Genomic DNA, 16,251 nt, shown 5'->3' with positions numbered 1-16,251 from the left:
TCTAAGGAAATCTTGTCTACTAAATGAACTAGTGTAGCCCACATCCATATGGCATAGCCAAATCAGGGCCTAACATAAGGATAAATCAGAGTATGCTATTCTGTTCTTCTGAAATAGACTACATTTTCTTCATATCATGTTTCTTTAGACCTGTCTTAAATAAATAATGGATTTATTGTGATGGTGTAGGCTATATTACATGGATTTATTAGACTTTTTAAAATGTAGATGTTGCAAAGGTCTGCATCAGTGGCTTGTAGGCTATGCGTGGAAGCCAGGAGATGCTAAATGTGTTTCTGTTAATTAACGGTAAATTACAGTGAGACTGACAGTTATTTGCTTGACAAAATGTCATGAACGCCACAGCCCTATTCCCTCTTTCCATTAAAACATGCATACATTTAAATTAAACAAAAGGCACGAGAAGAGAGAGCGATAGATAGAGGGAGAGACAGCGGTAGAGAGAGATAGAGGGAGAGAGTGAGTGAGAGAGGGAGAGAGTGAGTGAGAGAGAAAGAGAGAGAGAGAGACACTGTATATAGCCATAATATGACATTTGAAATGTCTGTATTCTTTGGAACTTTTGTGAGTGTAATGTTTATCGTTCATTTTATATTGTTTATTTCACTTTTGTTTATTATCTATATCACTTGCTTTGGCAATGTAAACATATGTTTCCCATGCCAATAAAGCCCACTGAATTGAATTGAGAGAGAGAGAGAGAGAGAGAGAGTCTGAGAAGAGGGCTAAACTGAAAAGGACTAAGGGAGCTATATAGCCATGGTTCATTCTCTTGGCTAATGTCAGGGAAAGACCACAGGGAACTCAAGTGGTCAATCTATGGTCCATCTATGTGATAGAATAATTATTAATTACTAATTATTACACCCTGAAACTGTGTGAAATGTGTTAGAATGTGTGAGTGTAGGACCAGTAAAGACTATGACATTGAGCTACTATTTAGCAATGTGAGTAAGAGTTAGATCAGACAACAAAGGACAAGGAGAACTGTCTACAGACAACTGAGAAACCAAGATAAAGGGGCCTCCCAATTTAGGGAGGAGAGAAACTGTTAGGCTTTTTAAGGAGTATGCAGGATATTGTGAGGACGGCGATAACTAAGGAATGCATGTGTGTGTGTGTGTATGTGTGTGTGTATATGTATGTGTATGTATGTGTGTGTGTGTGTATGGGGCGGCAGGTAGCTTAGTGGGTAAGAGCGTTGTGTCAGTAACCGAAAGGTCGCTGGTTCTAATCCCTGAGCCGACTAGGTGAAAAATCTGTCCATGTGCCCTTAAGCAAGGCACTTAACCCTAATTGCTCCTGTAAGTCGCTCTGGATAAGAGCGTCTGCTAAATGACTCAAATTAAATTAATTAATTATGTGTGTGTGAACTGATGGTCAGGAGAGCAGTTTTAAAGTGGAAAACTACAGCCCGCCTAAAGAGGGGAGGGATTTTTGTATGACGTGTGAGTATAAAAGATGGACTCTGAAATTGTGATGGCAGAATTCTCAATGAATAAATCTCTGACTATGCAGGACGGACTCTGTCCGTTTCTTGATTTTGGGAGACACACAGAGACACTGAAATAGTTTGTTAAATAATTCACGTGCCAGCTTGGTCCTTCAAGCCGGATTCCAATACCTGCCTCCGTCATTCCAGGTAACTCTGAAAACCGTCGACGGGCGAATGATACATTCGTAAATAGAAAGTCCTGCCCTTTGACATTAAGGGTTAAGTCAGGCCAGAGGACACCTGATTAATGACAGAGACGGTGACGGAATGCAAACCTACATTGAATCTCGGCTGCAAGGATAAGGTCAGTAGTCTTTATTCATTAATTGGGGCAGTCTGGGATTGCTCAGGGTGGGTCCGTAACGATTCACGGTAATACGCCATTACCAAAAGAAACTACCCTGCATTCAGAGAACCTGTAGTAGATTATAAAACAGTAATGTTCAACAAATAATCAGGGATAAATAACTACAGGGAGGGGTGTGAAGTGAAGAGAGGGTTAATATAATTGAGTAAATTTGGATGGTTAAGATCACTAGGAGAGGGAGAACCCATCTGTTGTATGAGACTGACGGAATTGTCAACATTACATTTGAGGGGATAAATTCCTCCGTAACGGTATGAGATAATTCTGGGGGACTAGTCAAGACTACATATACAGGAAAGGGTGATTCCAATTGTTGTGTGAAACTGTTTTGAATAACTTGTTATATAGAAGAGGTGGCTAAGGGATTTTTAACAGTACCAACCATGGGGGGCAAATCCTCACAAGAGGTCCCAGAATTTACTGGGGACGAGAAATACATGGAAATTGGAGACAAACGAAATGTGTATTATGGACCTAATTGGAATAAAGAAAAAAAAAAGAAAGGCTTTACTGGGCGACTTGATGTAATTAAACTGGAATCCATGATTAAACAAATGCATGTAAATTGTGGTACTGATCTAAATTAAACAGAAAATAGATTAATTAAACTAGAGTCCATGATTAAACAAATGCATGTCAATTGTTGTAATGATCTAAAGAAACAGAAAAGAGAGGAACAGGAGGATTCAGAGCTAAGCTCAGGAGGGAGTCAGTATGAGTCAGGAGATGAGAGAGTAGGAGGGGGCCAGTACCCACTGATAGCCTTACCTAATTTATTGGCAGGGAATGAAAGGGGCCCCAGCAACTTTAGATGTATACAGGCCATGAACACAGAGGAACGTGGCCAGAGCGGTAGAAGGAATGACCTACCCCAAAACAGGAATAGTAAGGATTGGACTGCCGTTAGAGGGCAGTGGGTTTCAGGGGATGCCCAGAGGGCACTTTTGACATGGGCCGATCACGGAGAGTATGTTGGGAAAATAACTGAATTGTGTAATAGCCTCAGAGAACATTACCATTGTTATGCAGACTTCTCTAAAGTACATGAGTGTAAACAAGAGGATAGTGAGACTGTCAGCCAGTACTTAGAGAGGCTTAAAGATGTGTTTAACGCAAACAGTGGCATACCCGAGCCAGACCAGAGACAGGGGAATGATACGCCCTACCATCAGCAATTAAAAATATAGTGTTCCTCAGTGGAATGAGACCAGAGATAAGCAGGACCATTAAAAATACTTTGATAGGGTGGAGAACGGCACAGCAACACTAATTTAGGTTAAAAAAGTATGCAGTTTACCAAGAGCAGATTGGGAGAGAAAAATAGGAGTAAGAGAGACCTTAAGGGAGTGCCAACTCTCGGGGAGATAGTGAGGCCAGAAATAAAGGGGCAGTGTCCTGGAAATCACAGTCTTTTTATTTATTTTTTCAGTTCTGCTGGGAGTATATTTGATGATGGGGATTTGTGTTGAATGAGAGGCTAGAGACATCATAAAATAATAATTGGAATAATAATTATATATTAACTTGCTCACCCAAACGTAGACATACGTCATGGGTGAGACATAATTAATATAATATTGTACAAAACCAATTTAGGGTTTCCATTAAGGAACGTCAATCACTACATTGGATATTAATACTATGGAGATAAATTCAATATATGCTGGTCAACTACGGCATATGTTTGGTGTTATTTGTAGCCTACTTAGAAAGGACAGTTACCTATATCTGCTGTATTCTAAACAATGACAGATAGGGGGTTTCATAAGAGGTGGCTATAATTTTAGTTGATAACAGAGGTAATTATATTTGAGAAATGTTGAAAAGTAATGTTAGATGGAAAGTCAGCAATAGAGGATAGAAATTGTACCGGGTTTCCTGTGTGAAAAAAGTAATAGAAATTGAGTGATGAGAAATGTTGAATTGCATTGTTTAAGCAAGAATGGCATTACATTCATGCTTTCTAGTTATGTGTATGCAAATATGTTATTCGTTTTTGGTGGTGTGTGGATAGAATTTACTAATGCCAGGATTTAGTAAACGAAGCAGAGAGATGTAGTGAGAGCAGTGGAAGGGATACCCCACCCTAAGACGGGGGTATACCAGTTCAGAAGAGATATGGAAGGGCTGACCGCCAGCTTTAAGCTGAATACAGGGGAACTAGAGAGGGAAGTCAGACAGATAGTGTTAAAGGACTGGGCGGCAGTGAGAGGAAACTGGGTTCCCGGAGATGGGAATGTGCCGGTTCTAGAGTGGGCAGAAGGAGGGGCTTATGGAGATAAATTGGCACAACTCTGTGATAATCTGAGAGAATATTGTCACAGACATGCCGACTTCTCCAAAGTCCACGAGTGTAAGCAGGGAGACAGTGAGACTATTAGTCAATACCTAGAGAGACTGAGAGATGTGTTCAATGCAAAGGGTGGATTTATTAAACAATAGGTTTATATTTTAAAAACATCAATGCAACAGGTTGCGATGATTAAATTAATAGAAAGGGGTTATAGGTTTATATTAGAAGGTGTAGTGAATTTAATGAAACATGGTATTATATAGTGTCTTCCAGGATTGATGGAAGTCTCCTATAGCATTATGTTAAGGGGATGCCTGGGATAAAATATAATGTCTTACTTACACGGAGTATGTGATTGTATTGGCTAATGAATGAAATATGACATTTACAGGGACGACAGGAACAATAGAAGGGGAGACAGATTTTCCTATGGTGTTGATCAAATAATTGATAATGGATAATTTGAGATGAGATCACATGGAGCAGATTTAGGGGTTCAATAATCATTGTGAGATTTAAAGAGGATATGATCTGAAGGGTAATCAATTAAACATAATCATTGTATACTCGAGGAATTTTGAGTGGTTTTATGGATTAGTTATGAGGAATTAGATTGATACAAACAATTATTGATGAGTTAGGACTGGGGATATCTGTATCATGTTTTGTGTGTACTTACCATCTTTAGATTACTGATGATAATTGAAGGTTAACAAAATGAATAATTTCTCTTCCAGGAGAAAGAGATTCGCTTATCTCATTGGAATGTTGCCCAGGGCTAGGGGGAGCAGTTTAGTGGAGTTAGGCAGTATTTAGGTCGTAAAAGTGAGCTACCAAATTAAGTGGGGCCTGGCTATTTTTGGTTGTTGTTTTTCAATTGGGTTTTTCAAATAAAAAACAACACACCTAGTACGATGTTTATAAAGGGTTGTTATTTTGATTTGAGGGGGTTTTCAACAGGTCAAAGGTGATAAGTCTTAAAGGAGCACACACAGTGAATTTTATGGAGTTTTTTGGTTTTGACTGAGTTTAGGGTATAAATGTCATGAGGACTTAATGAACACTTGGGATAAGTAACATTTATGAAATATTTAGGATGATGGTAATGTTTAGTATACTATGGGATGGAACAGTTCGTTGAATGATTTCAATGGCCTCTGAACTCTGTTTTGTCTTTCTGGTGTTAATTGATCATCCACACTGGTAAATTCTAAAGGCATGAGAGGAGGACTTTAAGATAGTTTATTTTACCAAGTTGAGGGTAATTTATAGTACTGTGAAAATTGTGACTGAACTTTATAATTTGGTAATAATATATATGATTCGAACCATAAAATAACAGAAGAGAGAGAGAGCTTTCCCTGATACCTGTTGCTAGTAAATTGTACTAATCTTGGATTACTTTTACGGGATAGAAGTAAGTTGAGGTATTATCAAATGTTGTCAGCAGGGTTAAAACACTTCTCTGGTCCCAGTCAGCTATCAAAAGAGGAAGTTTCGATAGACATCTACTTATAGAGAGCTACAGTAGGGCCCCGATTAAGGAAGTTCACAGATGGGTGAAGCAAGGCGCAGTAAATAAGGAAGGAATATGGGTCAAAGACAGCTTACCAATTCTCCCGAAATTACTGTTTAGATATGCTGCAATATTGACACACGGGCAGAGCCATGTGTCAACGGGAGGGATGGATGGTAGAGCAGATTAGACAACACTTTGTTGCATATGGGATTACTAATTATACAAATATAAAAAAATTAAACTTTTGTTCAAGATGTGTTAACTGTGCTCAAAATAATCACCAGGGCAGACAAAGGGCACCTCAGGGTGAGTATCCTCCGGCTAAGTACCCCTTCCAGCAATTGGAAATTGATTTTATAGAGTTATCATGGAGTGAAGGGAAGAAATTTAGAGTAACCCCAGATAAAGATGGGTTATCCCCCTTTGAGAAAGTGTTTGGAAAACCTTACAGAATGCCACAGTTGGCAGGACCAGAACAGGCAGACATAGAACTAGAGAATACACTAGCAGAACACATGAGAAAATTGTTCGTTAACCATACCCGTATGTCTAAGAATTTGTGTCCTACAGGAGAATTAAAGGAGAAGGTGATTCATAGTATATAACCTGGAGACTGGGTGTGGATCCAATCGTTGAGGAAAAAGGATTGAAAGCAGTCACGCTGGGAGGGACCATACCAAGTCCTATTGGTAACTGCCTTCGCTATAAGAATAGCTGAGAGTTTTGCTGGTTTCTAGTGTACTATGGAATATACAGTGGGGAGAACAAGTATTTGATACACTGCCGATTTTGCAGGTTTTCCTACTTACAAAGCATGTAGAGGTCTGTAATTTTTATCATAGGTACACTTCAACTGTGAGAGACGGAATCTAAAACAACAATCCAGAAAATCACATTGTATGATTTTTAAGTAATTAATTTGCACTCCACGTTACCCACTGCAAAAAGGTAGGCCCACATACCAACACCGTTGAACACACACAGAGTTAAAGAGAAGAACTGACCACTAGGGTTTGGGGGTAAACTCTGTTAATGAAGAAACCCTACCCCGACCTTTCATCACTGTGGGGTGTTTTTAGAGGTGTGGGTATGGGGAAGTACCAGGCAGGTGGGTCAGAGACAGGATTGGGATGGCGGTTTTTGGGATTTTGGGGGACTCTGAGCTGCATCATCATGTTAACCATATTATGGATTAATCCAGGTCAACCTAAACAGGGAAATGATGCACTGATTCGATCTCGTAGAAATACTGAAACCAAGAAAGACTATTGGGGGAATGATTATTTTAATAGTTAAAGTCAGTTTAGGACAAGATGGGGGATTCAAGATACCATTCGACTTCTCCCATGAAGAGATAGGAGGTTTTGGGGGCTTTGGTAAGAAGGGGGCGTGTACAAGAAAGTTAGGTCCTAGAAGGTATGGTAAATACATTTGCACTGGGGAACGCTCATGTCCTTGGGCAAGGGTGTTTAAACATACCTGGGGAACATACTATGAGAATGGAATGGACGCAGCACACCGATGGGGAATTAAACAAACCCATGATAAATGTAAAACGGAACTGGTGATTACGGTAAAGTCAATTATGCAAGATGACATAGCAAGGAACTATTGGGTCTGTGTTGATGATGTCGGGGCAAATACATGTGTGAGGCTCATTTTTCAGGAGAGAAATGAATCTTCCACCCCCGAGACAGAACAGCAGGTAGATCTAATGTTATCACCAGAGGTACCAAAAATGAGTCTAATACCCCTTGGAAGGCCCTATGAAGGAATCCTAAATAGCACTAAACCACCAAGGGTAGAATATTTCCTCTTGCAGGAAATGAACCAATGAGAAGTAGAAGGAATTTTAAATGAGAACTTCTGGGTAAGGTGGATGAACTACACAGCTAGGGCGTTGGGTCAAACTAATTGTTATGCCTGTTCAACAGGTAGGCCAACCCTTCTAACTGCACCTATGCCTCAGACCATGTTCTCTTGTGTGATAGATTTGGGATCAAACCCAATTCACCATGAACCCCGGAGATTATCAATGTTATAGACACCAAAGTAATGCGAATCACAGATCAAATTGGAGAAGGGTTTACAACAACATTAATTACATCTACAAAGGTTTGTTAATTAGACAAGGGATGCAGTGAAGAGAATCTCAGGCCAACTATCCGCCACCTCACTCATGACCTGCAGAATAGTTTGGTTCTCGAAATGCTTTTAGCAGAGAAGGGCGGATTTGCAAGATGGTGGGAGGTCATTGTTGTATGTTTATCCCCAACAATACAGCCCCAGATGGTACAGTAACTAGAGCACTGGCAGGTCTCACTGCATTAATTAAAGAATGGGCTAAGAACTGGGGGGTGAATACATCAATGACTGGTTGGTTTGATCAAATGTTTGGTAAATGGAAAACTATTGTTGTAACTATTTTAGGCGCGGCAATCGCGTCTATGGGTTTGCTTGTTCTTTGTGGATGTTGTCTTATTCCCTGTGTCCGAGGGTTGGTGAGCAAGGCGTTGGAGAATGCAGTATCAAAGCAGATGGTGAGATACGGCCCAATCCCGGACTCCGACCTAAGGAATGAAGAATATGACCCACCAGGCTTGGTGGAGGACGACGACGATTCAGATAGTTTGAGACTGGATGTTTACCTAGAACTATAAATCTCTAGTTTAAAAGTTATTGTAATGATCTTTTGTGTATTAAAGTCTTGTTTTAAGTATGATGTACTAGTTAACCGATGTTGCAGGATGTGATGAAGCAAATATTCTTCACTATAGGCTTAGACTGTTGTTTCCAGATAGTGGCTAAACAGGTTAAGTACCATTGCTAAAGAGTAACGTTACGCTTTTAATCATGGGGTAACCCTGATGAACCTGTATTGAATGAGACAATTTTTAATGTTTTTATATGCAAATCAACTTATATGCTTCAATGTGTGCGATTAATTTCTATAACAACATATATTTTGTGAGTATGTGTGTAATATTTAGTTAAAAAATGTATGCACTCACTAACTGTAAGTCGCTCTGGATAAGAGCGTCTGCTAAATGACTAAAATGTAAAAATATATAGTGAAAATATATATTTGGGAATTGGGACACAGATGGTGTAATTTGGGAGCCAGTGACAGCTTATGTTATACCATTGACTTACCCCACTCTCAGTCATGTTCATTCACAAATACAAAACAGTAACATATGCGCAAACTCTATAGTAGAGAAATATAACTTTTCATTGCATGTATTTTTCTGATGTGAGGGAGGATTTATTAACAGGATTCCAGAAGAGGAAGTACGTTACACCACAAACTGACAAATACCTATATCAAGAAATGGAATCCTCTGTTGCTTGCAACCACAGCCAACTGTGGTGGAATTTCATTAATGGTTTGATAACCAAACGGACAAAAAATATACCACCAGTCGCAATCATCTTGCCAGGTGCCAGAAAATGACATAAAATATGTGTGAGGAAATGCCCAAATCGAATAATTCCATGAAAAACATTTCAAACTTGATTTATGATGCCTTACCATCACATTGTCTCTTGTATGTATGTAAAATGCAATCAAGAAAAGGAACTTCAGGATCATTATTTTTGCGTACATAAAAAAAGAGAATAATTATGAAACCATTGCACTACCGATGAAGGATCTTAATTTGATCACTCTTTTGTTCATGAGAATTTTCCTTCACCGAAGGAAATGCAAACTTGTAGTGTATTCAAGTTTTTAAAAAGGCTTCTAAAGTTTGTAATTACCACCCTAACTTAAAATGTATCAACCCCTACAAATAATGTCCATTCATTATAATCAACATAATAATTAACATTTCCTGTTGCTGAAGGATTATTTTCCTGCTGTAGCAAACTAACTCAAATTAAGATCCTACATCTGTAGGTCTTCAGATCAACGTTTTAAACAGTTCCCATGTGTTTCTGTACCAGTGGTCAGATGTGTGGCTTCCCATTGACACTTCAGTGAGGGAAAAAAGTATTTGATCGCCTGCTGATTTTGTACGTTTGCCCACTGACAAAGAAATGATCAGTCTATAATTTTAATGGTAGGTTTATTTGAACAGTGAGAGACAGAATAACAACAAAAAAATCCAGAAAAACGCATGTAAAAAATGTTATCAATTGATTTACATTTTAATGAGGGAAATAGGTATTTGACCCCTCTGCAAAACATGACTTAGTACTTACATTTTAGTCATTTAGCAGACGCTCTTATCCAGAGTGACTTACAGTTCGTGAATGCATACGTTTTTTTTTTTTTCCCCCATACTGGCCCCCCGTGGGAAACGAACCCACATCCCTGCCGGCCAAACCCTCCCCTACCTTGGACGATGCTGGACCAATTGTGCGCCGCCCATGGCTCTCCCAGTTGCGGCCGGCTGCGACAGAGCCTGTACTCGAACCAGGATCTCTAGTGGCCTTAGACCACTGCGCCACTCGGGAGTTGGTGGCAAAACCCTTGTTGGCAATCACAGAGGTCAGACGGTTTGCACACATCTCAGGAGGGATTTTGTCCCATTCCTCTTTGCAGATCTCCTCCAAGTCATTAAGGTTTCGAGGCTGACGTTTGTCAACTCGAACCTTCAGCTCCCTACACAGATTTCCTATGGGATTAAGGTCTGGAGACTGGCTAGGCCACTCCAGGACCTTAATGTGCTTCTTTTGAGCCACTCCTTTGTTGCTTTGGCCGTGTGTTTTGGGTCATTGTCATGCTGGAATACCCATCCACGACCCTTTTTCAATGCCCTGGCTGAGGGAAGGAGGTTCTCACCCAAGATTTGACGGTACATTTACATTTTACATTTTAGTCATTTAGCAGACGCTCTTATCCAGAGCGACTTACAGTTAGTGAATACATATTTTTTTTTATACTGGCCCCCCGTGGGAATCGAACCCACAACCCTGGCGTTGCAAACGCCATGCTCTATCAACTGAGCTACATCCCTGCCGGCCATTCCCTCCCCTCCCCTGGACGACGCTGGGCCAATTGTGTGCCGCCCATGAGTCTCCCGGTCGCGGCCGGCTGCGACAGAGCCTGGCGTCGTCCATCGTCCCTTTGATGCAGTGAAGTTGTCCTGTCCCCTTAGCAGAAAAACACCCCCAAAGCATAATGTTTCCACCTCCATGTTTGACAGTGGGCAGCATTCCTCCTCCTCCAAACACGGCGAGTTGAGTTGATGCCAAAGAGCAAAATTTTGGTCTCATCTGACCACAACCCTTTCACCCAGTTCTCTTCTAAATCATTCAGATGTTCATTGGCAAACTTCAGACAGGCATGTATATTTCTTGAGCAGGGGGACCTTGCGGGCGCTGCAGGATTTCAGTCCTTCCCGGCGTAGTGTGTTACCAATTGTTTTCTTGGTGACTATGGTCCCAGCTGCCTTGAGATCATTGACAAGATCCTCCCGTGTAGTTTTGGGCTGATTCCTCACCGTTCTCATGATCATTGCAACTCCACGAGATCTTGCATGGAGCCCCAGGCCGAGGGAGATTGACAGTTCTTTTGTGTTTCTTCCATTTGCGAATAATCGCACCAACTGTTGTCACCTTCTCACCAAGCTGCTTGGCGATGGTCTTGTAGCCCATTCCAGCCTTGTGTAGGTCTACAATCTTGTCCCTGACATCCTTGGAGAGCTCTTTGGTCTTGGCCATGGTGGAGAGTTTGGAATCTGATTGATTGATTATTTCTGTGGACAGGTGTCTTTTATACAGGTAACAATCTGAGATTAGGAGCACTCCCTTTAAGAGTGTGCTCCTAATCTCAGCTCGCTACCTGTATAAAAGACACCTGGGAGCCAGAAACCTTTCTGATTGAGAGGGGGTCAAATACTTATTTCCCTCATTAAAATGCAAATCAATTTATAACATTTTTGACATGTGTTTTTCTGGATTTTTTTGTTGTTATTCTGTCTCTCACTGTTCAAATAAACCTACCATTAAAATTATAGACTGATCATTTCTTTGTCAGTGGGCAAACGTACAAAATCAGCAGGGGATCAAATACTTTTTTCCCTCACTGTATGTGTGGGACACAAATGCCACCCTATTCCTTATATAGTGCATTACTTTTGAGCTGAGCCATATGAGCCCTGGTCAAAAGTAGTGCACTATGAAGGGATAAGGGTGCCATTTGGGATGCAGATGGCATGACAGTGCAGGCTGTCTTGGTGAGAACAAGGCACTGGCTATGTTGTCATGGGAAAAAAGAACTAGGCAGACACATTGACTCTGATGACTTCTGAGATATGTCCCTTCATTTAGCCTCATACACAAGGCAATGAATGAACCGCCACTAATCAATGTTACACAGGTCGTTGTGTGCTGTTGGCTCAATGATGACATGACCTTTCTTGATGAGATAGATCTATACAAACACTGGGTTGACCGTTAGAGAGAATTGTGTTTTCTGTAAATGGTGAATGACCTCAAACACCGCTGCTATGTGTGTGTGTGAGGGGAGTGTGACAGTTGGACTCTGTTTTAAAAGTGGTATGAGGAGGATAGTGTGACAGTTGGACTGCTGTTCTGATGGGTCACACAGTGGTGTAACGATAGTGTTAGCTAGTCATCTTCTGATGGGTCACACAGTGGTGTAACGATAGTGTCAGCTAGTCATCTTCTGATGGGTCACACAGTGGTGTAACGATAGTGTCAGCTAGTCATCTTCTGATGGGTCACACAGTGGTGTAACGATAGTGTCAGCTAGTCATCTTCTGATGGGTCACACAGTGGTGTAACGATAGTGTCAGCTAGTCATCTTCTGATGGGTCACACAGTGGTGTAACGATAGTGTCAGCTAGTCATCTTCTGATGGGTCACACAGTGGTGTAACGATAGTGTCAGCTAGTCATCTTCTGATGGGTCACACAGTGGTGTAACGATAGTGTCAGCTAGTCATCTTCTGATGGGTCACACAGTGGTGTAACGATAGTGTCAGCTAGTCATCTTCTGATGGGTCACACAGTGGTGTAACGATAGTGTCAGCTAGTCATCTTCTGATGGGTCACACAGTGGTGTAACGATAGTGTCAGCTAGTCATCTTCTGATGGGTCACACAGTGGTGTAACGATAGTGTCAGCTAGTCATCTTCTGATGGGTCACACAGTGGTGTAACGATAGTGTCAGCTAGTCATCTTCTTCTAACATGGTCTTGAGGCACAAAGATGGCACAGATGACACAAGGTCAATATGCAGTGTCTCCCAGTGTGTGTGTGTGTGTGTGTGTGTGTGTGTGTGTGTGTGGGGGTCTGTGTGTGTGTGGGTGTGTGTGTGTGTGTGGGTGTGTGTACCAGGACCACTCACCTTCTCCTGAACATCTCAGCGAAGATACAGCCCACACTCCACAGGTCAACTGGGGTGGCATAGCTGGACTGGAGCAACACCTCTGGGGCTCTGTACCACAACGTCACCACCTACACACACAATCAACACATTAATACACACATACACACTGAGTATACCAAACATTAGGAACACCTTCCTGATAATGAGTTGCAGCCAAGGTGTCGAAAGCGTTCCACAGGGATGCTGGCCTATGTTGAGGAGGAGGAGAGGAGGAGAAGAGTAGAGGGGGAGAGGAGGAGAAGAGGGAAAGGAGGAGAGGAGTAAAGGAGGAGAGGAAGAGAGGAGGAGAGGAATAGAGGAGGAGAGGAGGAGAGGAATAGAGGAGGAGAGGAAGAGAGGAAGAGAGGAATAGAGGAAGAGAGGAATAGAGGAGGAGAGGAATAGAGGAAGAGAGGAATAGAGGAGGAGTTGAAGAGAGGAAGAGAGGAATAGAGGAAGAGAGGAGGAGAGGAGGAGGGGAATAGAGGAGGAGAGGAATAGAGGAGGAGTTGAAGAGAGGAAGAGAGGAATAAAGGAAGAGGGGAATAGAGGAGGAGAGGAAGAGAGGAGGAGAGGAGGAGGGGAGGAGAGGAGTAAAGGAGGAGAGGCTGAGACCAGAGCACTCCTAATACCTGAGACACATTCCTCCTTTCTTCCTCACAGTCCTCTCTCGCTAAGTGTTTTACCTGAGAACGCCACTGACGCACACACACACACACTGCTAGTAGGCTGGCTCTCTCTCTCACACACACTCACACACACACACACACACACACAGAAGGACTAACGTTTCTGTGTCCCTGTCTCAGGGTTACATAAGGTATGAAATCATATCTGGCAGGGCAGGTCTCTGGGAGCGCTCCTGTTTTGGTATGATCAGATCACACAGTGTTTCCATAGCGAGCCATCAGGAAACTCAGTGTTGGTCCCTGTGTGTGTGTGTGTGTGTGTGTGTGTCCATTAAAACTAGATCCTCTGCTTTCACAGGATTAACACAACTTTATCAGGTAGCTGTCATCCTCAAACAAACCCCAGTACAACTCTTGGCTCTTAGAATAATGCTAATAAATTGTATTTATATTGCGTTCCCCCCACAGACATCAGGTTTGAAAGTGCTTTGCAATGCTTGGGGAGGAAGTGTGGAACACCTCTTGCTCTACTAACATGTAGTAGCGACCATCTAGGAAATAAGCAGGCAGGCAGCCATTTGTGCCAGAGCTCCTCCCCACACGTCTCCCAATTTCTAACCCTGTGCTTGTACTCTGCTGGGAGCTGTGTCGGCTGACTGTTAGCCCACAGGAAAAGCAGCATTGTTAACAGCTACAGTAGGGAAAGCCTCCAGATAAAACTCAGTGACCCCTCGCCAGAACGTGGACTGCTTCCAGGTGCTTTCCCCTCTCCAGTTTTTCCGACGGCGGTCATTTGGCCCGAGGCCCCGGCAGCCGCTGCTCTCTCTCTCTCTCTCTCTCTCTCTGATTATCGACGTGTCAGCTAAGACCAATGTTTGTAAGCAAAGGCAGAAATGGGATCCTTGGGATGAGTACCCAAATGCCTTGCATGTTTGTCCAACACAGTGAGAGAATGATGAACTCTTAACAATGCTGAACAACTGAGCTTGCACTGCGGTTTGGTAGCAGACCAGTTACTAGGTTGTATGTTCAACTTTGGCCTTGCTAATGTGGACTGTACCTTTGGGACGATGAACGTCACTTCAGATAATTGGGTCAAATAATATGGTCACTCAATTAGGTTTAGTAGATTATTTCTGGTTTATAGATTTATCTGGCTCCTTGTCTGAGTGGAAATCATCCATAGCTTTTAGTTATTCAGTTATCTCCCAGACTATCATTAGGTATATGGAACACAGAGTTCACTGGTGTTGGTTTGTGAAGAGGTTGATTATGTACATTAAAAAAACTCATAATGTTCTTCTTGCAAACTGATAGAATGGTCAGATGCTATTTTTGGAGACACGTTTTCTATGATGACACTTTCTCAGATCATTCTCCCTAGTTTACTGGAAATGGAGAGGAAGTTGAAGCAGAGAACAGTGTTGGTTAGCTCGTGTCACATGGCCTGAGATGAAATAAACATGACTCCATTGAAGAGTTTTGAGCCGTGAAACCTATTTTCCTGTGTGGGTGAGTTGAGAAAACTCATGAATGAAATGGTAGTTGCACTGCCCAATTGGCAGGATCATCTTCTGGATGACAATGAATGTGTCATGTGATTTCATTTCATGTGTGTTTTCTTATCTCATATATCTAGCTCTCTGTCTTACCACAGCTCTACGTCTAAACCACATTGTATACATAACCCTTGAACTGAACTGAGTGTTGATGTGAGCTTCCATATTTCAGACCAAAAAAGGTGTCTCAAAATGAAATTACTGAACATACCACTCTTATAAAACATTGATAGATGCATGTGTGCGATATCAAACCCAATCAAACTCTTTCCTGTGGTTGCGAGGGAGACAGATGCCTGCTGTTTCTGCAAGTGACATCTATTTCAAACACCACAAAACAGCTAGCAGCATACTTCTAGGAAGAACCACATAGTCAATGTTAACTGATGTGAATGTTTAAGTACGTATATCCGCCGTTATTCGAAGGCCAGGCCACAGACAGACACAGGAGGAAGTACATTGCAGTAAGTGTTGTTACCATGCAGAACTGGCCCGGAGAGGACTTGCTGTAACACACAGTAATGAGTTGTGTCTTCAGAGAGCCATTGCCTGGACCCAGATCTTTATGTGTTACATACAGCATGTACAGCAATGATAGTCAGAGGAGTGTGATTGGCTGGGTTTGAACCCTGGCCTCCTGAGCACCACAAGACTGCATTGGCCTGCGGAGCGAACGCCTCAGGATTAGCCCAGGGAGCAAACTCAAGTCTTCAGGTCTCAGCCAAGGTTATTCATCACGCAAGTCAAGTGTTTGTGTCCCCTATGGGCCCTGGTCAAAAGTAGTGCACTACATAAGGAATAGGGTGCCATTTGGGACGCAGTCAGAGTGTTCCTTTTGTTTGATATGACAACTATGCATACTTTATAATGGTTAAAGAGCAATCATTTGGTATTGATGAAGAAATGATATGCTGCATGTACCAAGTGGAAGTGATTTATAAAGACTTTCCCTTTCCAAGCCTCATGGCCTTATGCAGACCCAGAAAATGTCAGGCCATTGTCAGTACTGCTTAACATGACCCGCTGAAGC

The 16,251-nt window shown here is 42.0% G+C and overlaps 1 protein-coding gene across 1 annotated transcript in view; it reads right to left on the bottom strand.

Moving 5' to 3' along the window:
* Positions 1-16,251, bottom strand: part of LOC121571803 (cyclin-dependent kinase 6-like) — a 56,874-nt gene that overhangs the window by 16,373 nt on the left and 24,250 nt on the right. The window contains exon 5 of the mRNA XM_041883488.2: positions 13,013-13,122. Within this exon, the coding sequence (XP_041739422.2) occupies positions 13,013-13,122 (110 nt within the window). The remainder of the gene's footprint in view (positions 1-13,012; positions 13,123-16,251) is intronic.

Source organism: Coregonus clupeaformis, chromosome 8 (genome assembly GCF_020615455.1).
Source record: "Coregonus clupeaformis isolate EN_2021a chromosome 8, ASM2061545v1, whole genome shotgun sequence".
Classification (NCBI taxonomy): domain Eukaryota; kingdom Metazoa; phylum Chordata; class Actinopteri; order Salmoniformes; family Salmonidae; genus Coregonus; species Coregonus clupeaformis.
This window is presented reverse-complemented; position numbering and strand designations above follow the sequence as displayed.